The 24,839-nt window shown below is 48.8% G+C and overlaps 1 protein-coding gene and 1 long non-coding RNA gene across 6 annotated transcripts; one reads left to right on the top strand and one right to left on the bottom strand.

The window, feature by feature from the left end:
• Positions 1 to 8,676: 8,676 nt before the first annotated feature.
• Positions 8,677 to 24,716, bottom strand: LOC141929535 (uncharacterized). The gene is made up of 3 exons (XR_012625053.1): positions 24,116 to 24,716; positions 23,143 to 23,268; positions 8,677 to 8,871 (listed from the first exon to the last, which is right to left on the bottom strand). It is a non-coding gene; the product is annotated as an uncharacterized LOC141929535 (long non-coding RNA).
• Positions 8,831 to 22,510, top strand: LOC141929534 (leukotriene C4 synthase-like). Of its 5 annotated transcripts, XM_074839154.1 has the most exons (7): positions 8,846 to 8,987; positions 12,286 to 12,530; positions 13,352 to 13,451; positions 14,521 to 14,591; positions 14,820 to 14,901; positions 20,995 to 21,178; positions 21,716 to 22,510. In XM_074839154.1, the coding sequence occupies exons 2-7, from the start codon at positions 12,473 to 12,475 to the stop codon at positions 21,734 to 21,736; spliced, it is 516 nt and encodes a 171-aa protein (XP_074695255.1). In that variant the 5' UTR covers positions 8,846 to 8,987; positions 12,286 to 12,472; the 3' UTR covers positions 21,737 to 22,510. The 5 variants fall into 5 exon arrangements, with proteins under 5 accessions (XP_074695253.1, XP_074695255.1, XP_074695257.1 ...); XM_074839152.1 differs by having other exon boundaries at positions 8,831 to 8,987; positions 20,995 to 22,510; XM_074839156.1 differs by lacking the exons at positions 20,995 to 21,178; positions 21,716 to 22,510 and adding an exon at positions 15,350 to 16,094.
• Positions 24,717 to 24,839: the final 123 nt, after the last annotated feature.

Raw genomic sequence — 24,839 nt, 5'->3', positions numbered from 1 at the left:
CAGGGGAAGGTCCTGCTAAACACTCACTGTTCACATCTGCAGCTCCCCACTGCCTTCTGGTGGCAAAAATGCATTACAATCTCCCTCCCCCCCGGGCTTCTCCTCCCAAGTCAGTGCCAAACACTTGTGCCGGGCGTGTGGTTTGGGGCCCCACCTCGCACCCTTCCTGGTGTCGCCTGGTTTTCCCCTCCCTGCAGAGTCGCTCAGAAATTCTTTCTCTTTTCCGCAGAAAAAGGCTCCATTCTGTGCCAGAAAGGAAGGTGGGGAATAAGCAAATAAATGTTTCTAAGGGTCAGATTCTGCCTCCAGGGTTGAGACATGTCTCCAATGTTTCTCTGCCTCACCGGGGCTCTCAGCTCCTGGCAGCCCTTTGCCAACATCCCCAAAAAGTGCAGGCACCTCTGAGCCTCTCTCTTGCTCTGGTTGCCCAGCGTTAGGTGGTTGGGAATGGTGAACTGATTTCCATCCCTGGTTGCTGGGAGCAAAGTAGCCAGGAGTGAAGGGTTTATAGGATTTGCGGCTGCTTGTATTTGTGATAGTCATCTCCTAGGAAAGGATTAGCCGCTGGGTCCGGAGGTGGTCCCGTGCTTGCCCAGCCTCTGAAGTCCAGCAGGAACAAAGGGTGTGCTAAGGACTTTGTCACCGCCGGAGCGACTGGCTGCCAAGCTGTGCTGTAACAGGGACGGCAGCGAAGCCGGCACAGATGCGGCAGCAGGATGAAGAGGAGGGGGACCACAGCCAGCCCCTACTTCCAGCCCCTGCTTCCAGCCCATTGCATGGAGTTGTGTGCAGTGAAGGCGACCTCAACAGGTCTAACCTTGTGGTCTGCCAGGGTTTTCTGTGGGAATACGCTGCATTTTCTTGCATTGCTGTGGCTGACAAAACCAAAATAACGTTACAGTGCTGTATGCATTCCCTCCCTCATTTGAATTGTTACGGGGGAAATCTATTTTAATTTGCTTGTTCTTGTCAGTCTGAACTCTTGCCCGAAAGCATCTGACAAAGGGCAAAAGGTGTGCACTATGGAGAGGTACTGGAGGTTTCTTTCATGAGAATATCTCTGTTTATATTGTACCTGAGCCATCTGCTCCCAGGAGCTCCCTGAAGCGTAGGGTGAACCTGAGACACAGCCATGTTGTCCATATTGTCTTTGTAGACATCTGAAAACCCCCTGGATGGGAAGCCAAGACTGTCCACATCACCAGCAAGTGCCCAGCAGAGCTCTGCAGCCCTCCCTGGCATCAGCCCGAGGGCTCTGCTTTGCAGCTGCTTGTGCATGACAGAGTGGAGATGAAGGACCTGATGACTGTGTTTTTCCTTGTATTAAAACCAGACATTTCTGCCATCCTGACTCAGACCCAGGCAATACTAGAACCTGTCCTCTAGGCTTACCAACCCTGTTTGGGTCTTGCTGCCACTGTTGTTTGATGAGGGAATGAAAGGAAATGATGCTTAGTGTTATTTCAGAAACTAAAGAACCTTTTTTAAAGCAGATCTAGGGAAGAGCATGTCAACCAAAGAAGCTTGAGAATCTGAAATCCACTGGGTTTTCTTCCTGTTCAGAGTAAGGAGAGTGATAGGCGTGGTCCTAAGGGCATGATGTTCTTGCTGTTCTTTACTGTCCTGAGCTTAGATTCACCTGTTTTCAGTGAAGCCATCTGAAAAGCTGGAAATTGTTAAAAAACATGGCTGTTCTAATAACGTTTCCAGGGAAAACGGTGAGTCACGAATTGCAAAGCAGCACTGTGGCTGTGTGCAAGTGCAACAAGCGGTGCAGTATTCCCTGTAGAGTTAGAAGATGCAGAAGCTTTCTGATGTAGGAACCCAAGAGAGTGTGGATGTGGGGATTTATTTCAGAACTGGCTGGCTATTAAAAAATCAAACAGATGTTGAGGGATGAGAGGCTTCCTTTGATATATGGGCTGATAGGAAAATGCAGGTAGTCTGTCAGCCACAGAAAATGTCTGCTTGGCATGAGAGTGAAAGGAATGGTTAAGGTTACACAAGTGAAACATGACAAGCTTTGCTCTCATTTTCAAGTCAAATAGCGTAGAGTTAGATCTTATCACTCAAGACTTGAATTAATCATGGGGCAAGTATTATCACTGAAAGAAACAGATCAAATTATAAAGGCAAGCTGCTACCAAGCTCAATGGAAACTCGAAAGAATGAGGAGGAATGAAGAGATAACTCTGATTAAGACTAACAAAAATATCAGCTGTGCCTCAGGGAATGTTGCTGTTCTCAAACAGAAATTCCAGAGTCAAAAATGTGGTGCTTTAGTTTTCCATCAAGAAACCAGGCTAGGTGAGAGCTTGAATTCTTTCAGAGCACGCTAACCCTGCCGAGATGAAGAGACTTGCAGCTGAGCTGCCCCCTCATTTCCCTTCATAGAAACTGTGGATTATACCTACCTGGTGCATAGCAGACACGCTCACTATTTCCGTTTTGTATTTCCAGTTCATTTCTTTCATTTATTCTAAATGTTTCCCCCATCAGACTCTCTTTTTTGCAGGTATCTGTATGTGGAACTGGAATCAGTCACTGACTTACTTTATAAAAGCACATCATTAGCTTCCTTCGTTATTTTGGGACATTTTAATCTAAGACTTTATCCTGTGAACAGGTACATTTATAATCTGTCCATCAACTCTGTGACAAGGGTCTTTCCTTTTGGTCGTGCTGGACAACCCTTATCCAAGGTTCAAGTGGACTGAGATGCAAGCTTTCTGTAACCTAGATAGATCTTTGTTAGAGGTTGTTTTCTGATACCTTTTTACAAGGCAGCAAACAGAATCAAAGAGATTCTTCTCCCTTTATCAATATAAAGATATAGATCTGAGGCAAACTCAGAAAAATCCCCAAATTAAATTTATGAAACTTGTTTCTAATTGTTTACTAATTTTTTAAATTATTACTAAACCAGAGTCTGCTTTACAGCTTTTGATAGATTTTTATATATATACACACACACATGTATATATATTAAAAATATGTATCTATATGTATAATAAAAATCTATATGTAGTAAAAATATACATAATAAAAAATCTATATGTATATATCTGGTTAAGAAACCCTACATTTAGGGTTAAGAAGATCACTGGTACAAAAAATGTTAAATACTGAGATGGTTGATCATTAGAGGACTTTGGGAGGAATTTGAACTCATTTTCACTGGAGTAAAAAAAAGTGTTCTGCAGATAGCAGCTGACCGTGTTAATCTATTGTAAATATTGAACTTGTGGAAATTATGGGCGGAGATTTTTCTGTTTGCTTTAGTAATAACCTAAACACTGGCCCCCGATGAGTCCTGTACCAAAGCCACATAGTTTTTTGACAGGAGTTAATTACAGAAACTAGTAGTGTCCTAATAAAACCTCCCATAAAAACTTGAATTAAGGATGGCTCTGTAAGGACCTTATCGTCGCTTGACATCCATCCTGCTATTTATCAGACAAAATAAAAGATTTTTCCTTGCAGCATAATCTGTTGGCATTTCTTTACAGAAAAGGTGAGACTGATCCTTAAAGTTAGCGTACAATAAATGCCCTTGGAGGTGGGCATCCATGTTCTCCTGCTGATACACTTTTCCAAATGGAGGTTCAAGCTGACATCCCCGTTCTCTTGCCCATCTTCCCTGCTACAGGTGACTAGCTCAGAAGGGATTTTCCTTGCTTGGTTGGCTGTAGCCAGTCCCAGAAGCTCTCTGGTTGTTTCTTAACTAGTCTTGCCTGCACTAGAAAGTCTGGCAGACAGGCAGTTATAAACAGCAAGCAATTACTGGTTTGGTGATGTCAATGAATTAAAATCCTATTTGGCTGCCTTGGTCCAGGAAATATACTTACAGCATTCAATTATATCAGCAAATGATGAGCAGTCATATGGGTTATTGCTAATTCTCTTTCTGTGGCATGTGGCTTAGTGAAAGATCTTTTAAATAGATTGTGAGACACCAGTGCTCCTCTTGGGCAATTGCAGAAATTTGAGATTGAGCTCCCTTAAATCCCTTTCTTGTATAATCTGCTTTTATTTTTAATTTCTAGTGCTGTTATTCCTGCTGCCAAAAGCTTAGTTGTCACACAGATACCAGAGCTCTTTTGTCCACTCAAAGGGCAAGGCAAATTATTCTTTGGTATTTGCAGAACTATAGCAACAACCAAAAATTTAGGGGGGTATTCAGGGGGAGAAGACCAAGATAGCAAATAAAGTGCACAAGCTGTTACATGTCATCACTGAAACTGTACAGGGCATAGCATCCATTTGGGATCTCTGCAGGTGCTAAACAAAAGGACTAAATTGCGATGTAAAACTGCAATGACCAGCACTAATGTCAGGGCTTTCAAATAGCAAAGACCAAGCTCATGTGTGCTGTCTTCAGCTTTGCTTTGCTGCACCAGACCCCAGATAAAAGCCTGCTCCGATCATGGCGAGGTAGGGGATGAATGCTGTCCTGCAGACAGAAGTCTGGGTAGGCAGGAGGCATTGAGCACTGACTTGGGCATTGAGAATTTGCTTAACAGAAGTGGCTACCACCAAGACATGCAAAGTTACAAGACAGCATCCCAGTCCTCTGCAGTGTGGAGCTGATGGACAGACGCTAGAAAACACGTTTCCTTAAGGTGGTGCAAAGGGCAGTGGGATCCACGTCCCAGGACTGTCCATCTTGCTTATTGCTGGCACAGGCACAAATCAAAGAGTATGTCTACATGTTTTGCAGACAAGGTATTGAAAGTGTGATGGCTCGTGGGGGATTTGTATCACTAAGCAAGCAAGTTTTCCTTAAAACAAACACTGAATGCACCTCACTGGAAGAGGGCAGTGAAGTTATGTCAGGAAACTGGAAGTGGTGAAATCCTCAGATTACAGCAGGTTCTCTCTGCCTTTTTCCCCAGCATACCAGTAGTACAGCTCTAACCAGGAACTCAATAACTGCCCAGTGTCACTTGATGAATCCTCTTCTTGTCAGAGCCCTTGTAGACACCATCCATCCCACCTCCAGGTTTTGGGACGCAGATAGTCTGCAAAGTAACATCAATTTCATTTCAGCCTCTCAGTGGTTAAAATCAAGGGTGTGCAGGCAAGTTTGGTACTTAGCACTGTTTCTGGTAGTTCTATTCTTTTACACAATTGCATCATGCAACTATTTCACACCCTAAAAATAAACTCAGCTGGTTTTAAAACAATTCCTTTGTCCCAGTGTGGGATTGGTCACTGCTTTGTGACTGCTGAGAGGCAGTTTCTCACCTTTTGCAAAAGTTCCCTGTTCTTGCTGAGCTCATCAGCTGCTTTTCAAAGCCTCGGGGAAGAGCAAGATTATCTAATTTAGAGCCCCTGTCTGTCTGTCTGTCCATCCCAGCTTCATACCTGCTGTCACAGCCCCTACCTGCCTGCCTCTGTGGCCCAGCACCCCCATAGCTGGAGAGGCTGAAGTTGCTCAGAAGGTGCTGGAAGGATGACTGATGTCAGGATGAGTGCCTGGTCACGGTGGCACCACCAGCATTGCTCTAGCCCAGCTCTGCAAGCCAGGAGCAGGGACAGAAAGGGAAAGGCTCAGAAGAAGCCTCCTCTTCTGGTACCTTAAATGATGCCCCCCAACTTGAGACGCTGGGGTAGGCATTACCTGCCCTTGCTGATGGACAGCAGAGCTGGGTCAGCCTTCATGCGGGGTCTGGGCTCCACGTGAGGCCGGAGGAGTCGTGCTCCCATGTCACCTCTCCCCAGAGACTGTCCCCAGCTCTCCCCACAGCTGCCACCACTGCCGAGTAGGCCCAGGTCAGGCTCCAACACACAAAGGCTACAAGAAGTAGCAATCAGTAACTAGAAACCGGTCTGCTCCCACGCTTGTGTCTTGCCCCCGTGACCCATGGCTGCTGCTGGCTCCCTGGTCCTGTGCCAGCAGGAGGCCAGGTCTGTTTAACTTCTCCTTCAGAGACGGGAGAGGGGACAGAGCCCGTTCTGTTCCTCTGGGTTCAGCTATTTACATGACCCGGGCAGCCTCTTCTCACTGCTTACACTGCACTTGCAGCCTCGCAGCTGCAGCACAGTGTGTGTATCCCTCGCTGGCAGCATCCCACGTGGTACCTGAGCTTCCTTCCCTGCCCGGGTACCCCGTTCCCTCAGGCATCTTCTGGGGGCACAGGAACGAAAGAGTTCAAAGAACAACAGTCCAAATGATGACCCGCTCTCATCCGCAGCATCTGCCTTTGGTTCCTTCTGAAGATGTATTTCAAAACCTTTTAACACCGCTGACGTCAGAGGAGCTTTACAGGAACATCTGTCTTTCTCCTAAAGCACCCGGCTGCACGGCCCCCAGCGCCTTCTGCCCTTGCACAAGCTCCTCTGCTGGCCTTGTCGCTTGTCCCATGCCGATGGCTGGAAACTCTGTGGTCTCACTCTCTGTGTTCATCCAGCTCAGCCATGGCCTGGGGCAATGGACAGGGTGACACAGGGCAGGACATGGGTCCCACCGGGCACAATCCTGCAGTGCCCAGCAAGGAGAGCAGAGCAGCTCTGGTGAGGGTCACCAGGACAGACACAGCCCAGAGATGGCCATGCCAGTCATCATGATGAGTGATGTCTGAGGAAGCCAAGCTCAGGGTCGAGACAAATGGCCAGACACAGGTGCCCATGGCAAAAACTGAGCATGAGGGCTTGAGGTTAAGTGCAGCTCCTAATCAAACCAGGGACCCCACGGAGGTTTTCTGCAGCTCGCTGTCTTCCCAGCGGTGTGGTCCCTGCTTACAGAGCTGGCCTTGAGCTCGGGCAGCCCAGCCTGCATCTCGGTCCACATCACACTCTGCCCACTTCAAATCTCCCCCCAGGCCACCTCCCTTGTCTCCCCAAAACTCCTCCTTTCCCCTAACCCCACGTGAGAGAGGACTTTGGTGTGAAAAGTCACCATAACGGCAGAGGGACAACTGCCCTCCTGACTGCCCCATTCCTGCAGATACAATCCTGCACGGCAACACCTCCCCAGTTCAGGCAACTTCCGCCCACTCTTCCCCCACACCCAGCAAGCCAAGGGTCTCTCCTTCGCAGGAGACCTATCAGGAATGCCAATCCCTAAAATGTCTCCTTATGAATCCCTAAAAAATGTCTCCCTAGAGCTGCCCTCGCTCAGCCCCTCACCGATGCCCTGCCCAGCCCTATCTCACAGGCGGCTTTCTGGCCCAAACAAGATAGAAAAGCTACATGGCTCTATTTCTTCACCCCTGCAATTTAGGGAAAGGGAAGCTGCACTCCATGACAATTTTTGAGCCTTTGATGTATTTTGATGTGTCCTGTAGCCTTGCAATTTTTTCCCCCGCATCATTATAGGATAATTCTAAGTGTGTGTTAACATAAGAGCTGCCAAAGATGTTTGAAAGGCTTGTTTGTCCCTCCGCAAAGGGAAATCCTCCCCCTCCCTGCCATACGCCCTTGTCGCTGCAGAGATTCCTTCTTCTTCGAGCTAGCCAGAAGTGCAGTTGCCTTTCTGGCGTTGTTCTTTTTTGTTTATTTGTTATTTATGACATTCTGCTGAAAGGGGAGTAGGAAAATTGGCAAAACACATGGAAAGGAGTTTCCTCATGTGACAATAATGCAAGACAAGGCAGGACAAGAGAGCGATTTAATTTGCCTAATATTTTTAACAGATGTTGACCATAAAAGAAGGGGTATTATTCATTTGCATGTATCAGTGCCTTTTGGTGATAGGTTAAGGGGAGAATTTTAGAACTGCTTTTATACTGATGTGCCCTCTAGTCGGATTTAATATGCATACAGATAAGCTCACAAAAACCCTTTAGAAGAAAGCTTTAAAAAAATTTCTCCAAATTACCCCAAGTATACGCAGTCATGAGTATCATATACTCATTTATGTAGTTTCCCAAAGCCTCAGCTTTCTATCTTGCTTTTTAGAAAATGGCTTTGAATGTTTTCCCCATTTTACCTTTAAAGTGAAGCCCATCACCTTTACTGAGATGAGAAGTGCTGTCCTGCTCCACGCAGTGGCATACAAGCAGAGTTAAAGCAGCCCAGAGAAGCTTGGTTTGGCCCTTAGAAATGTTGCCATAACTAATCATTTGAGAACATTTATGTGACCTCTTTGACAAGCCAGAGATATGGAAATCTCAGGAATATCTGTCGGAAATCCGCCTAGATGAACAGGCTAGTTCACATCTCCAGTATATACTAAGTTTGTACTCCGAGGGATGCTTCACATAATGCCAGTTTGGATGTTGTTGGCAAAGCCAACTGCCTGCTGTTTTACTTTCTGAAAGAAGGAGCCTCTGTATAGATGCATATTTTAGGAAGACATGGTAATACTTGTCATGCAGATTTGTTATGGTTATTATAAAATGCAGATCCCAGGACACATTTCAAAATGCTCGGGAGATCTGAGGCAGCCTGTGCCTTGCTGGGAGCCCCAGTGGGAACCACAGAGCAGAAATTGCCTGCAGCTGCCCCCACTTCCTAGGAGCAGCCACATGTGGCCAACCGCTTCTTTGTAAGGGATGAAATTGTAATTTGGCCTTATCTGGACATGTCTTCAGCCCGTCCTTCCTCTTACAGCTGCAAAATCCAAGAATTCCAGGAAAATCTCAACACATGTTGGTCTGAATTAACAGAAGACTCCACAGTCATGGGAGGTCAGGAAGGCGTCACCAGCCCCACCAGCCCAGCCTGAAGGAGCTGTTAGTTGAACAGACTGAGGTGCTCGGGGCTGAGCTCTCTTTCATTCTCTTGAACTAGAAAAATTCTTTTCTCTCTGTGTGGCTTTTAATTCTTTTGAACGAAAACCTCTCTCTTTTTTTCTGTGTGGCTGTTAGGAAGACACATTGTTCTCACAAGCAGTTCCATGGTCACGGGTTTGGATGTTCTCAGTGGCTGCAAAAGAATTCGAAGGGAAAGGAAGCACAAGCGTCAACTAGATTAGAAAATACTCTCCCATTTTTACAATACGATTGGAAGGACGAGGCACCTCCATGCTTCACAGCTGAAGGGTAAGTTGCTCAGCTGCAAAATGTTTCCTCTTCCACTAACAGAAAGCTCTTGGTCTATCGTACTCTCATGAAATACATTTCTAGGGGGATGTTATTGCATGTAATGGTGCTGGACTCAGTGCTGCTTGCTTCTCCTTGCCCCGCTGCTCCTGGGAAGTAATAGATACTGCAAACTCTGTGGATGCTTAAAACTCTTTCAAGCCTTTTGTGTTGCTTATTTTTCTTCCCAAGATTATTTTTAATCCAGGTTGGTGTTGCAATCCAGCTCACAGTGTGGCCCTAAAGCGGTAATTAGGAGGCAGAAAGGATTAATGGCTGCAAGAAGAGGTGGCAGAAGCAACCGTGGGCACAGAGAAATGCCTCTAGGGATGACTCAGTGGGAGGTACAAGGAATTTGGACCGTGCCAAGTCCAGCCGCCCTGTGATGCGGGGCCACATTCACACAATGTGATCTGGAGAGCAGAGTACACACCAGACAGGGGGAGAGGGGAAGTGTATTGAATTTTAGTAAGTTTTGTATTAAGTTGTACTAAGTTGTAGCAGCCAAAATAATTCACACATCACAATGTTCTTCTTTCTTTCTGCAGGGCAAGGACTGTTTATTTTCTTTAATATCTCTTTTTCTCTTCTTACCTTAATAGATACTCATACAATAATACATACTTATGCTCTCATCCAAGCTCTTACTTCATAATAAACAAATCAACAACTAGACAGTCATCAACCCTCTCTCCCAGAAACAGTTCCATACTTCCCCTGAGCTGACTTATCTTTCTTCCAAGGCCTGCTTCTCCTCCAAGCCTTGCTGCTTCTCCAAGCCACTACAGGACAGAGCTCCTGAGCAGAACTCTCCACCTTCACCAATCTTCCCTGAGCAGAGCTCTCTGACTGAGCTGTGCTGACTGGCTGATGCCTACTTGGCTCTTAAGTATTGAATCTCCCACAGCTGTGCAGGGCTGACAGGCCAATGCCAACTTGCCTCTTAATCATTTACCAGTAACACATGATTTGACTCTTAACATATTGAATCTCCCACGGCTGTGCAGAGCTGACACTCCCACAGGGAACAGCATTTCGTTAGCTCCCACTCAGCAAATCCATCCCGAAGTGAGCCTGGGACCGCAGAACTTGTCTTTGCTTAGGAGGAAATTCGGCCGCGTCAGCCTCGGAGGGTGAGGTTTTGCAATATGTTTATTCCAGTGTCATTGCAGGCAGATGATGACAGTAGTGACGCATTGTCCCCATCTCCCCTCCCCGGCTGCCCCTCCTGCCCCTCTCCTCCAGCCGAGCCCAGGGATGCGGTGGCCGTGGAGCCAGCTGGGCTCGCTGAGCCGCCTGCAAGCGGGCTGCCCTTTTCTTGCGGACCAGAGAGTTTTGTGTTCCATCAAGTGGCGTGATCCGAGTCACTGTGCAGTTGTGTAGTTGTTAGGTCAGATGCAAACAGCAGGAAGGTGGTGGGGGCCGGGGTGGCGAGGGGGACCATGTCTGCTGGCCAGAGCCTGCTGTGGCATCCCCCACACAGGGACGTTGGTAGCCACTGTGGTCTGCAGGATGTTGAGGTTCTCCACTGGTGAGAGTCCCGTCTTTGAAAGGTATTTGGTGCTGGGAGGAGGGTACTTGTGTCTGCTCCTTGCAAACACTGAGCGAGAACGGAAAGTAAGGCGAGTTCTGATGGTGACAAACAGGGACAAGAAAAAAGTTGTGCCCTTCAGGATGTAAAGACAGCTTGAAAAATCATGCTTATGGGGGAGGGAGGAGGAGGGGAGAGACATCTGTTCTCGTTTATTCATTCATGTTTCTACTAGCCTTTATTATATTTAGACTACGCTAGATGACACTAGAAGTATTTTGCATCTAATGATCTGGGGAGCAGGAGTGCTCTATAACAGCCTTTACAGCTCCTCCTGGCCCAAGTTTCCTTACACATATTTGACACTTTTGATGCAGGTTACGCTACACTGTCATCCGATAGAGGTGTAAGCTCAGATCTCTTTTTGTTCAGTTGTTTTGCCTTGTACTTGCTAGTGGGCTGTAATCAGACAGGAGCAGAGGGAAATCAAACGTCATTAAGCACCACAAGACCTTTGCCCTTTTTGAGCTGACACAGGAAAGTCCTTAATTTCTTTGACAGCTAAATGGGAGAAAACAAAACACAATGTTCCTCGTATTTCTAAACAGTCACTGGAATGAAAAGGACCAATTCTGAGATGAAAGAATTAATCTTAGAGCTGGTGCTTGAAAAACGGTGGTGTCTGTGTTTGATATTTGGAGAAATACTAAGCTGGGACATTGTTATAGCCTCTTCAGGTGCCTTTATCTCTTATAGATAGGCAGAAAAGTGGAACCAGCTTATTGCCTCTTAGTCTATCAAGGACATCAGGCATATGTTGTAATTTCTGTAAACTGCTTTAATCTGATTTTATTTTCTATAATAGTGACATAACGATCACTTTGTCTTAATCCGCTTTCCTTTGTCCGAAAGGAAAATTCTCCGAATGAAGGGAGAGGAAGGATACAAAGCCGGCAGCCTCAGCAGCTCACAGCCATGCCAGCTTTGTGTTGTTAGACAGGAATTAACTGAGTGGGTCTCTCCTGACATGTGAAAACACCATTTTCCTTTTGCTATATCCTAATGAGTTCTGCAGGTTTTTACCCACACAGAACTCTCTCTGGTGTTTACAGTGAGAGTTAGTTTGGCTGGGGATTGATCAGAAGACTTAAATGCACGGCTCCCAGTCCTTCCAGTACGAGGGCTGGCTCTGAAACCCTCTTGATGTCTGACAGTCATTCTGTTGGACCCATCCTCAAATAAAGTATCACCATGCAAGACAGATCTGTACCTTTTATACTTTATCACATCCTGTTTTACCGTTGCGGTGGGTTTTTCACTCGGGGGCTTTATTCGATGCTGTCTCAGTGTCGTGGCCATAAGTCATGCTCTGTGCCCAACGCACGCTTCCCAGAGCCTGTGCACACAATGATACGTACCATGAAATGCTGCCTGTCCTCATGCTCAAGTGGCGCAGAACGGGCCAAGTGGTGCCATGGTTTCTCATGCAATGTCAGCAAGAGGGACGTGCCTTGGCCTTTGTTAGCAGCAGTTTTAAATGAGATGCCTGAAGGGTTTGCCGGGCTGCTGAGATTTTTTCCCCCCATTCAGCTGCCAGTTCCCCTCTCTTATCTCTCACATTCACTCTCTGCTGGCTTTACCACTTCCTTGTAACTCATTCCTGGAAAAGGGAGGGTGGGAACGGAAATACTCCATTACACCCCTCTCTGCCACTTTACATTTCCACAGTGCATACGGTAACGGACAAGCCACGCTCCTCCTGGGTTTAAGCACCACATACAAATCTTCCCTATTCAACTAGAGCAAATCTATGCTGCCAGCTACCACCGCCGACTGCCACATGAGCAAGGGCTAAACCTGGCCAGAGGAGCTTCTGATCAGGAAATCAGATTTTCTGGGGTCTGGAAGAGTCAATATGTTGGATCAGATTCATCTGCTGGCTGCTGTGACAGTCCTGGGAGTCCTGGAGCAAGGTAGGGACCATTGGATGCACATGACCAAATACCTGCTGGGTCAGTCTACTGCATCTCCACTGATTTCCTTTCACTTCCATATTTCATTTCTGCTGTTGCACTGGCACTTTTCCACTTTTCAGATAGCAGAGTGATAACTTGTCTGGGTTTTGAAACGTACTCACAAAACGAGTGCTGGGGAAGCTCTTCGTCTCAACTGACCTACCTCCTCAGTTCAGAAATTTCTTGGTAGATCTTCTCCTGTGAAAACATGTCGAATTTTTCTCCTTGAAAAATGGGTTTACAGCAGTTCCTGATGTTTGCGTAGATGTTAGTGTACAAACAGCACTGCAGTGTGGAAAGGTGGAAGAACAGGCAGTGGTAGGTCACACAGAGCATCTCCCGGCCATGGTTCCACATGGCATGACAATTTTAATTCACGGTCTGGGTGGCTTATCTGTGTTACCAGTTCCCTCCCTACTCAGCCATCAGGATTTAGAAGGGGAAAAAATTAAAGATTAAAAAAACCTTAAAATTGGCAGTAACAAAGTGCATCTGAATTGCATAACAATTTCCACGGATAATAGATGATCTGTTAATTACGCAAGAGAAAAAGGAAATATCCACTGGTGGTACGTGACTGCATACTCTTTGCTTCACTGTTGCACTGGGTCACTCCTTTTCCGTGTCTGAAACTTAATCTGGGATTTTCATCCACCTATGCGGGGATGCAAGGTTAGGAGGAGACCGCAGAACTCTTGTCCTTACCTCTGGCGGTCTCCTGGCCCCACCGTGCCCAGACAGAGGACTGACCATTGCTACATTTCTCTCTTTTGCTGCAGCCTACTTCTTCCTTCAGGTGATCTATGCTAGGAGAGCGTTTGGCATTTCTCCTCCAAAGACCTCTGGCCCACCTGAATTTGAGAGGATCTTTCGAGCACAGTAAGAAACTCCTCTTACAAAACGCTTTCCAGATCACATGTCTAATGGCACTGCCCCTCCCCTGCTTTACCATTTATTTCTCAGGACTGTAATTCAGCAGTTACTCACCTCTCTCAGGGTTAAATTAATGGGTTTAAGAATCAGCATCGAGACTGCCTAGGCTAATGAGTCCTAAACACACCAGCCATTGCTGATAGAAACCACACAGAAATTGCTGTCGTAGAGTGTAGGGCTGCTAAACACAAAGTTGTGGGTGCCTGAGTCTTAGGCTGGTTTTAGCCAAGCGATGTCAAAACCTCAGGCAGCTTCAGCCCTGCTCTGAACCCAGCTCACTGGGAAGGACAAGATCCCAGAGAGATCTCAGCTCTCAGGTATGGGGATAGCCACAATCAATCATCTCTGCTGTGACTTCTGTGCTGCAGTGGGGAGAGAAGCAGAGTGGGAGGAAGCTCCCACTTTTGCTTTAGCTGAGCAGTGAAAAAGAAAGAACCGGGCAGCAGAAGAAGGATCCCCTCAGCCATCCCCTTCTCTGGTCCTTTGCCAGCCTAGAATTAGCCTCATCCAGCACCTCTTGGTCCTACTACTTTGTCTTTAGGGGGACAGGGCATGGCGTACAAACAATGCAAACAGCTGAGCGCTCCCTCCCACTCCTGCACGAAGCCCAAGCAGCTCTGGCCTTATCTGCTTGAGATGCACTTCATCCTCAGTGTGTCTGCACCCTGCTGGGGCAGACCTTCCTTGCGGCTTTGGGGCTTTTACAGCAGGGTTTAAGTTGCAGCACTCGAAAAGGGGCAGTGGGGGTCGTTCATGGAGCCTTTCTGTGCAGGGTCTGACCTGGGCATCTTTTACTTAATTTCTTGTGCCCTGAAGACCCTATTCCTTCCGTTGTTTAATTCCTGTAACTAGAGGTGCGACGGGAACTGTGGGGAAAGGTGCAAGCCTGGAGGCTTTTTATGGTGACATCAGCTCTAAAAAGCAGCAGCCTGCAGTCTCTGGAAACTGCTAGGGGAAGCAAAAAAGGAAGATCTTCCTCCTTTCCCTTGTTTATGACCTTCCTCTTTCCTGCCAGGGTGAACTCCTCTGAGTATTTTCCCATTTTCCTGGCACTTCTGTGGCAGGCCGGACTCTTCTTCCACCAAGGTGAGAATAGCCTGTTACCTGGTTTGTCCCTGGATCTGTTCCCCTGCGTGCTGGCTCAGTCCTCAGGTCCTGCTCACCCTCTCAACAATAAATTAGGCAGTAATTCTGTCTCTGATGGAAGGGTAGAGCCAGAGGACACAAAGCCTCTATTCCTTCACTTTGGGCTACCTACTTGGCTCAAAGTAGCTCCATCTTGGAGATGGTCACTGTGATCTCTGTCAACTACAGGTTTGGCCGCAGCCTTGGGTCTGCTCTATCTCTACGGCCGCTACTGCTACTTTATGGGATACAGGGCATCGTCCTCAGAAAGGTAAACACCTCTGCCAGCCTGGACTACCAGCCTGGTAACCTCTGGGAGTTTGCATTTGGAAACATAACGTGCTTTGGAGAAGCTCAGGACTCCCTCTGGCTCCTTTGGGGTCCCTGCACGACTCAGCCTTACCAAGCTTTCTCTGGGGCATAATGTGGGCATGGGCACAGGGCTTGGGACAGAGACACAGATACAGGACAAGGCTGGAGCTGCCCTGAGCCCCTGCAGGTGGGTGTGTGCTCCCTTGAAGCAGGAGCAGGGCACAGGACCCCATGCAGGGGACAGGGGACAGCCCCTCCAGGGGCTGCCTTTCCACCCCCCTTCTGCAGAGAGGAAGGGACTGTTCCCGGGCGAGGGCAGCAATGCTCGGTCTCAGCAGGGTCCCTCTCTCCCGCCAGGCTCGCCCCAATATACTTCAGCACTGGAGTTCTCTGGATTCTCATTGCAGCTTCAGCCCTGGGCATCCTGCATTTCTTCCTCTCTCACTACTTCGGGCTGAACGTCCTCCAGCTTCTCACAGCGTGACCTGCTCCTCTGTCCCTTGTTGGTGTCCTTGCCTTTGAGTCCTGCTCCCTCTGGCCCACGGTAACAGACTGGCTGTACCTAATACAGCCCCCAGTGACAAATCCACCCTCACCTGAGTTTTTCACACCTCCCTCCCCACTGCCCAGAGCCGGCATGAACTGCTGAGCTCTTCAAGGAGGTATTTTTTCCCCATGGCACTGTGTGTGCCAAGTGCTCCATATCTGGCAGTTCTGCCACGCCTGATGCGGAAACAACTCTCCGAAACAAGGAGAATTTTAGGAAAACCAGACACATAAAAGCAAATTCGTCTCAGCATGAGCTTCCCAGTGAGCTGACCCCAGGAACCACCATGTGTTCCACTTCCTCCAGCGGCTCTGCCTTCAGCCCAGGCACCGTCCATGGGTTCATGCCAGTTTTCCAAGGCTCACACCTAAGAAAGGCATTTGTTTGAAACCAGATGTGGGCTGAGGCGTAACAAAAGAGGCAAGGGATAAACAGGAGCAGCCATCAACATGTTGTGCAAAACTCTATTAGTGCCCTCGTAATGGTTATTATGCCTGTGGGCAATATTGTAAATCAGACCGAGCAAACTTATAACCACTACTGCATGTATAACTCTGAATAGTGCTGAGCAACAATGTGCACGAATAAAAAGGCACTGAGCTTGCTGTGCCAGGTGTCTCCTTGTGGGTCTGCAACTAGCAGAAAACAAAAACCTGGGTGTTTCAGCACAAGGCGGCTGCCTCGGTTTCCCTGCCGTGCAGTACAGCCTGCACCAGTGCTCGGGTCCCCCTCCGGGCTCGGCCCCCCTGCAGCAGGAAGGGCTGGATTTCCATGGAAGCCCGGTGTTCACAATGCTGATGCTTTTGGCCATTGGTCCGCTGATGTTAGCGGCACGTCTCAGAAAACACCAGCAGTGCTCCGTGCCATTGTCACAACGGGATTTCACACCAAACCCGGAGAGCGAAAATAACTGCATTAACATGCTGCCAGTCTAACCACATAGTAAAGCCTGCTGTCCTCCCCTCCCTTCCCCAGCAGTAGGCATATCTAGACTGTAAGAACAAAAGGCAGGGGTTTTTTTGAAGAAGTGATTAATGTTTCACATTGTTTCATTTCCTTCCCTGCATTTCAAATTGGCTTACCCAGCAAAGCCCCCAGTCTGTTTCCCTTTTGGGCTCTCCTGCCTTGGAGTTGTGCTACCTCATTGAAGTTGGCAAACACTGCAGGGGAAGGCTTAAATCCAGACAAAAATAACTGTACAGCACTTGCTTCTGCAAAGTTTTCAGTGCAGCAGGGCCCCATCCTCACAGGAGCTCCCGGGTGTCACGGCAAGATAAACAACAATAACTTTTTTCTAGCAGCTTTGGTAATAGACTTTGGAGAAGGCTGTGCTTTGTTTAACTGGAGCTGTGCCTTAGCAAGGCCGGGGAGGAACACACATAGCACCTGCCCCCAGTGAGATTTTACTTAGCCTTTACATTAACACGTCCCACCATCTCCTGAATTTAATTCTCAGTCCTCACCTTTTTACCAGCATAACCAGTCACCTCCCAGAGGGTTAATACAGAAGGCCCAGCCCCAGCTGCTGATGCAGGTCCTGGCTCTGTGTCAAAACTGGTGTCTCGGGTTAGTCCAAGCAGGTGCTCACTGATTCTGCAGACACAGCCTCCATCTTTGACCCTGCAACCAGTTTTCTAACCCTGGTGCTATAGTCCCTGAGCCACTACTCACCTCAGCCCTGCTCATCTCAGTTCTGTGTGTGACAGGGCTGCAGAGTGACTCAGAGGAGGGAAGTTAATGATTCAGCAGCGAGGCTGTGGCAAGCTGACTTCTCCCCTTGCATGCACAGAGGACCATTACAAATCCTGGCACAGCGCAGCCTGGGCTGCCCGCCGTCGCTAGTTCTGCCACAGAAAAACTACTTGGCACATCAACCCCTTCAAACAATTGTCAGAGGGGTCATTTCAGGTGCCTCTAGCAGAAGGAAAGCTCCTCTGGTCCGCCCAGGGATGCTGTCATTACTCTGATACTTCAGAACTGCCACCAAAGAAAATCGCTTTGCGTCGGACCATGGTTCAACCATGCAGGTGACGGTTTCAGGATTTACCCGATTCAAAACGCTGCCGCACGTTGCACGGGTGCTGTACGAAACCACTTTGCCCGCTCGCATCTGCTGCAGAGACGCCGCTGAGGAGCCGGGTTTAGGCCTGGCAGGGTGTGCGCTGGGTGGGACAGGGTCTGCCCGTGTGCCACCGCACGGTTACATGGCTCCAGGGTCACCATCCGGCTGGTGTGAAGACCGTTCTGTGGGTTCCAGTTTACCGGCAGCCCAACCGCCCCCCACCACCGGTACGGCTGCGGGGCAGAGCGCAGGCCCGCTCCGGGGGGCTCCTGGCCCCAGTTGCCCCCTCTCCACCGCCTCCTGCCCGGCCTCGTGGGAACTGTGATGGGGGGACAGGCCGGGGCTGACCCACGAAGCCAGCTCAGCTTCTCCCCACCCGGGGATTTGTGTCCTGGCTTCATTTTCTTCTCCTCTGGCTGAGGGGGCAGAGGAGCCCCAGGCCGCGTCTGAGCCCTCCCGCACGTCCCCAGGCCCTGCCCCGGCCTCCGGCCGCTCCGGCCCTGCCCGCCCGCCGCCGCCTCCGGGCCCGGGCTGCGGCCGCCGCCGCTCGGGAGAGGGCGCCGGTGCGACGCGGCTGCGGCCGCCGGGTGCGTGTGGGGGGGTGGCGGCAGGGCCGGGGGGTGTCTGAGGGGGCCCAACGCCTGTGCCAGGGGCGCGGCTCACTGCACCCCAACAGGCGCCCAGGGCAGCGCCGGCTGCACCCCAACGGCGGCCCCTCACGCACAAACCCTCCTGCTTCAAGTTTCAGTTGTGCTGGGCCAGGCCCTGGGGTCAAGGTTATTGGGGTGGGGGAGCCCTGGAGCCTCGCAGAAATCTCCTGGCGACCGCCTACGAGTGACACAGGAGCCCCCTGCAAAGCGCTTTACGGATTCCCGAGCTCCGTCCTGCTTCCTCCCCTGACGGCTGCCAGTTCGGTGTCAGCAACAAGGAGGGAAAGGTTTGGCGTGAGATATTTGGAAGCAAATCCACTCTGATACTGCCACAGCCTCCCAGGCGATGCGCCAGCTGTATGGGAGGCCATCAGAGAGCAAAGGAAACCTGCAGAACCAGCGAGAACTTTTTTATCACAAGAAACGCAGAGGCTGAACTTGTAAACAAGCCTCCATCCCCCACTGGGGCTTGTTCCCACGCAAGCAAACGAGTGACGATGCAAGCGCACAGCTCTGTCCCACCGCCGGAGCAGCTGCCATCCGCTGCAGGGATCACTGAGGCACGCCCTCCCATTCCTGTGTTTGCAGGAACCCAGCCAGGTTCCTGTAAGGCTTCTGTACCACGTCGCAGAAGTTTGTAGCTTATTTTTATCTTGAAAACTTCAAGGGCGCCCACGTGTACTTTCCTACCCGTCATGTGACGGCCCGCGCAGGATACGTGCACAGACAGGTCTGGAGTGCAGACAATGGCGGGTTTACACCCTGTGGGCCCCCAGCACCAAAATGCTGTGCCCTGGGACCAAGGAAAAATTGCACCCAAGCCCAAGGAAGAGCACCCCGGTCCCTCCAGAGCATGGCTTGGTGGGATGGATGGAGCACACCCTAGGATTTCCCTGGGAAGCAGCACTATGAACTTTCTTTGGGGGGGTGTTTGGGAGGGGAAGGGCCTGTGAGGCTGGGAGAGGAGGGTGCAGCTGGTGGCCTTGTCTTTGTGGCACTGGCATGTCACCCAGGTTTCCATAGCACCAGCATCCATAACACGGGGCCAAGGGGGGGAAAGAAGTAGGTCAGACTGGGCTAACAATACCCAGACGTGTCTATCTACGGCTCAGCCTGATCCGGGAAAGGGGGTGAGGTGGAGGAGAAAGGGAGAGGGAAAAGAGAAAAAAAGAAAAAAAGGAAAACACAAAGTGTCCATAGTTTGAGCAATGCATTTCTTTCCCTCAGAAAATCAGGACATTTTAAAGCCACCTTTGTCTATCAGTACTGAGACCGAGACTAGCACCCACCTCCTGCCCATTTGACAACAGACTACAAGGGAATTCAAATGCTAATTTGGAGCCACACTTCTCAATGGGTCTTTATTTCTGCAGCAGCTCCAGGATCAGAGCTCTGGGGAACCAGCCGGCTGGAGCTGTGAGGATGCTAGTCTCTAGACCAGTACTGTGGGATGCTTTTCCTTCCCCTCTCCATTCCTCATCCTAATTTTGTTACCCCCTTGTCTTAGTTTTACTTGTTTACATTCAAGGACAAGGAAAAAGAAAGGCAGACACACTGGAGTTGTGTAACTGAAATAACTGTGGTAGTGACCCATTTTATGTGCTGACTCTGCAGAGGCCTTGCTGTCAGCAGCGTTTTGGTGCATGCTGCTCGCAGTACAGTCTTTTTGAACTATGCATCCACCAATGTGAAAACTGAGAAGAACATTATGGGCAGTAAGATCCAGAACCCTCTTTATCTGAGTAAACATACAGACACACAGATCTGCTGGGTGTGTGGAAGAGCAAGATCAGAGGAAGGAGTGCTTTGCTCGGGGTGGGGGGGAATCAGAGGGTGTAGGTGCAAGAGCACGACCATCACTGGAGACACTGAGATGGACTGGGATGAGGACCATGACTGTGGCTGACCCCGGTCATACCTGTGGCTTGAGAGCACCATGTTTGGCTTGAATGCTGCACTGTTGCAAAAGAGACGCAGCCGTGGATGGAGGCGCAGGGTGTTCCAGGCAGGCCTGTGAGAGCAGGACCCTCGCCCACGGGCAAATACTCCCTTTACATTACCACAGGCCACAGTCCTATGCTGTAAAAACCATTCCTGGATTAGATAGTGGGGTAAAACCCAAGCAAAACCAAAGTAGCTATCTGCCACTGTAGGTTAGCAGGTCAAGGGAGGGAGGCCAGGAAAATCCAGCTCTAAGGTTACAATTTGCCTCATCTTCATCAGTTTTATACCTCACAGCAATTATCACTTGTAAGAGAGCGCCAAGAATTCCCCTTTCCCCTGGTGAGGGCAGAGTATACACAAGGTGGACAGGGCTTAACATGCCCTTTTGTGAATGCCTTCCCTCCAAAGGAGAACTTAACACGTTTGCTGTGGAAGCTTTGGAAAAAGTGTGCCCGACTTTGTGTTCAGGGATTTCCAGGATCCAAGAGCTAAAGGTAAAAGGTAGGTAGGAGGAACAAAAGTAGGGTGAGCACTCAGGAGGACTCACAGAGCACTCCTGGAGTGAGAGAATAAAAGGGGATTTGTGCCAGCAGTGCGTGCATTAGCTGCGTTGCTTTGACATTGCACTACTTGACCAGAGAAAGCTGGGTGACCCCAAACAGCTAAGGCAATGTTATCTGCAAGGGGTGGAAGTCAGGGATCATCATGTCAGCAAGGATGAAACCAGTGAGCTGCTGTGGTCAGTGCTGCTGAGCCTGCGGTTAGTGAGAGGCTAAAATAGGCTCCATTTCATGAACATGCGTGGCTAGAGTAACAAGAGCTCATGTACTGTTATCTGTCCCGATACAGATACTGCAGCACACTCTCCCAAGGCTGGACTCAGTCATCCCACTGTAAAGTCTTTACAGCTTTACAGCTCATTTTCCTTCTGGGAGGACGCAAGGAAATGCAGACGAGGCTTGTCGCAAGGGATGCAAATGGACACGTGCCCACTTCTCTCCTGGTGGGTACATGGAAGAACTGCCAAAGAGCTGTAAGTGTTCTGCCTGAGCGAAGAAACCTTCTCCGAGAGCAGCCTGATGAGCTCAGTACAGCACTGCACGGCCAGATGGCTTCTGGATCAGAGCTGACTCATGCCCACCTAGCTCAGAGTCAGGCAAAACATACAGATACCTAAAGTACGCTGGTAGAAGACACCTCTTCTACTGCTGTAACTGCATTCACAGCAAGGTAGCTAGCTGTATTGGTAAAAAGCAAAAGGTATTCTGCCAAATGCCATAACTATTAATCGTGCAAAACCAAAATGGTAACAGGTCTGAGTTACGCTAATGAACAGAAAAGCATCAGACAGGTCAACTCCCAGCTGAGCCCCGAGAGGATGTGCTTGCTGAGGGAGCAGAACAGGGGGAATTCTTCCATTTTTGCAGTGACAAAGGATGGTGAGCGTAAGCTGTGGATAAGCTGGTGGTATAAAGGGAAGGGTGATGGATTCAAACAGTACAGCAGTGGCCTCAGAGAGAAGGAGGGACTTGGGTATCAGCTTTTCACTAAAGCAGTGTCTATTTTCCAGACTGGCTTGGCTTCTTGGTGAACTACGGATTAGAAAAGCCGGGAAACATGAGCTCTGCCCAGTCTCTGCTGCAGACCACCATTTTCAGAGTAATGAATAAAGATAAAAGAAGTGAAAATGAAGAAAGTAAAGGTGAAGTGTAACCAAAAAGCCTCTTAAATTGCCCAAAGCAAAAGCGAGAGGGAGGCTGCTTTAGCAAAACTGAACTGGCAGCATTAGCAGGTGATGAACGTGGCCATGTTATCTAATATGGTAGAACACAGATCATGCATATTTAATAGCATTGTTTAGCTTGTATTTGTCCCAGCATCACAGCTAGAGGCTGTTTCTAAAGCCATGAGTAGCAATAGAAAGGTTATAATTGAATTCTAGGGCTTTTGACTGGAGGTCACACATACAGACAAACCTACAAAGCTTTGGTAGGGTAAGACTTCTGTGCATTCCCCATTTTCAGAGCTCAGATGATAAAGCAAGTCAGCTGCTAGCAGTATTTGTTGAGAGTTAATCAGGTTTGCAGATTAACTGTAAGATCCTGAATTATACATGCTTATATGCAAACGCGAGGAACATGCAACAGACGTAGCTGAGACACGGAGGATGAAGCTTACGATGGAAGCAGTAGAACAAATGGGTAACATCTAGCTAGGAAAGAGAGAAAGGGAAGGCGCACACATCAGTGGGGTCAGGAGGACAGATAATGAGTTCTGTCATCTTTTCAGAGCAGGTGTTTAAACTCTGATCACTGTTCTCCCTGAAATGGCAAATGCTGACCCATAAAAGAATTATTGGTAATTATTTTTTGTATTGCCATCATATCTCCATATGCTTAGATACCTGTAAACCCCTTGAACCAGAGTTGCAGATTTTCTCCATTATTTTCTTGCCCAGGAAAGAAACTTAAGCAAGCTAACAAATAGAGGTTTATGACTGGTACCAAACAGAAACGTCCTGAGCAGGTAGCAGGTTTCAAGGAAGAGCTTTACTTTGTTCCAGCTTAACACTTAACATGTCTACTCAGCTTTACACATCTCTCTGCAGGTTGGACTGGTGCTCATGCTGCCCTGGTGCAGCTCTCTGCTCCCAGCCTCGCTCACCATGAACTTGGAGGGAATTGGGGTTGTTGCACAGGGTCTGTGTGACTATTTAGCAGGTCATTTCTCCAGCAGATTTCTACCCAGGAGGCCACCTCTTTGCCCATTTTCTACCAGATGGGCTACAAAACCCAGCAGGCTGAGATTGGTTTAGATTACAGCCCTCCCCAGGGTGACCTGAACAAGGCAAAATTTATCTTCTGGGAATGCAAGTGGGAAAACGAGAGCAGCTCCTCTCCCGAGCAGTCTGGGCAACAGGTGTGCCTTTCCCCTTTGCAGGAACAGGCCTGTGAAATTCTGAAGTAGAACAAAGCTCTTTCAGAGAAAAACAAGTACCTGAAGCTGCAGCTCGAGTTGCTGACTGACACAGACAGTTCAGCTGTGTCTGCTGGAGAGGAAAGTACAGGTGTCAGGCTGGCACCATAAAGCAAAAAGGCCAGGTAAATTGATGATGCCCAAGTCCTAGAAGAAATCACAGAAGCAAGAGCTGGAAGTTTACACATGTAAAATACATACATAGTTGTTTCCTTGCTCATGAAACCTAATAAAATACTGCATCAGATGTTTCCAGCAAGATTTTTATCCTCTATCTCATTCTTTTCGAGTTCTCGTGTATGTACCATGGGACCACCCTTACTTGCAATAGCACCTACCAGAGATGGCCTCTCAGGAAAAGGGCTGCTGCTGGTAACAATAACTCCACTTGAATTGATAATTATTTTCATCTTTCAAACACCACATATACATTGGCTAATCATAACTCTTTGGATAACTATTTATGTCTTTGTCTGCCTCTGCAGTTCACAGTCACATTCTTCCCTCAGAAGTGGCTGTACCCAACTTCCTGTTGGATGTGTCAAGTTTCAAGGCAGGGAGGTATTTTGCCTATGCTTAATAGCAATTACATATTTGCAAAAAAGTCATATGACCTTTCTCTAACACTGGAACAATATGAATGCAGCAGAACTTCTTGCTGGTGCGAATACAGGATTATTTTGATTTCCTAAGAGACCTCTAAAGAGAAAACTGATTGACTATAATAAACACACAATCAAGAAAATATTGGGCAAGCCAGGCTTTACTTATCACTGAAAATTAGATAGCTAGAAACCAGCCAGTACAGCCCGCTTCAAAGCCATGAAGTCATGTGGATCATGACGTGTAAACAACAGAGAACCCATTTTCCATCATTATTCAAATGCAGTAATGTGGACTAAGACCAGACTAATAAAATGACACATCGTAAATGTACCCCAGTGTATGATAATTAATATACATTATAAGAAGACAAGAATTATCATTAACTCACTGTCAGAAATGCAAAGGCTTCAACGGGGATTAGCAAAGGGATTTGCTTTACACTAACTGCTCTGTCAGAAACAAAGCTGTGAATAGATGCCACACCTCCACAGTCCTAAGGTCACCATTTATCTGTTCAATCGCACTGGCTCTCTTACAGTTATTTTAATCTAATGTTTTAGCTAATGATTCTTTGTAACAGCATTTTGCTGAGGGGATTGGTCTGGTTAGGCAGAGGACAAATGGACTTCAGGGTGCAGCAGGCGTGCGAGAAAGTGGCCATTCGTGTAACCCCACCAGGGAACTCGGTGATTTCCAATCCGGGATCCAGCAAACAAACCTGGCTGCATCTAAGCCCAGACAAACAAACAGTCACTCTGAAAGCACGATCTGGAAAGGTCAGGGTTGGCAGATTTTCAGCCGCTGCGGTTACTATCCCCATTGTTTGCATTTCCGCGCCAGAGCTTGCAAAAAGCGTCATTCGGACGGTGCGAGGGCAGCCCGACGAAGGCCCGTCCCGCCGCCCAGGCCGCGGCCTGCCCGGCCGCCATCTCGGCGCAGGGGCCTCCCGCAGGCCGCGCCCCACCCTGCCCGCCCCTGCGGCGCCCCTCGCTCCTTCCCCCGCCGCCTCTGGGGCTGGCAGCGCGGCCTGAGCCCTCCCCTCACGGCGGAGGGGCCTGCGGCCTGCTCCCCGCGGGACAGGCCCGACCAGGCCGCTGGGCGCCCGCGCCTGG

Source organism: Strix aluco, chromosome 13 (genome assembly GCF_031877795.1).
Source record: "Strix aluco isolate bStrAlu1 chromosome 13, bStrAlu1.hap1, whole genome shotgun sequence".
Classification (NCBI taxonomy): domain Eukaryota; kingdom Metazoa; phylum Chordata; class Aves; order Strigiformes; family Strigidae; genus Strix; species Strix aluco.
Note: the sequence above shows the minus strand (reverse complement) of the source record. Positions and strands in the feature narration are given on the sequence as shown.

Bases quoted from the DNA above. Each gene is read 5' to 3' on its own strand.
- LOC141929534 (XM_074839152.1), top strand. From the start codon at position 12,473: ATGTTGGATCAGATTCATCTGCTGGCTGCTGTGACAGTCCTGGGAGTC. The intron at 13,452-14,520 runs GTAAGAAACTCC...CTTTCCTGCCAG, and splicing joins GAGAGGATCTTTCGAGCACA to GGTGAACTCCTCTGAGTATT. The intron at 14,592-14,819 runs GTGAGAATAGCC...TGTCAACTACAG, and splicing joins CGGACTCTTCTTCCACCAAG to GTTTGGCCGCAGCCTTGGGT.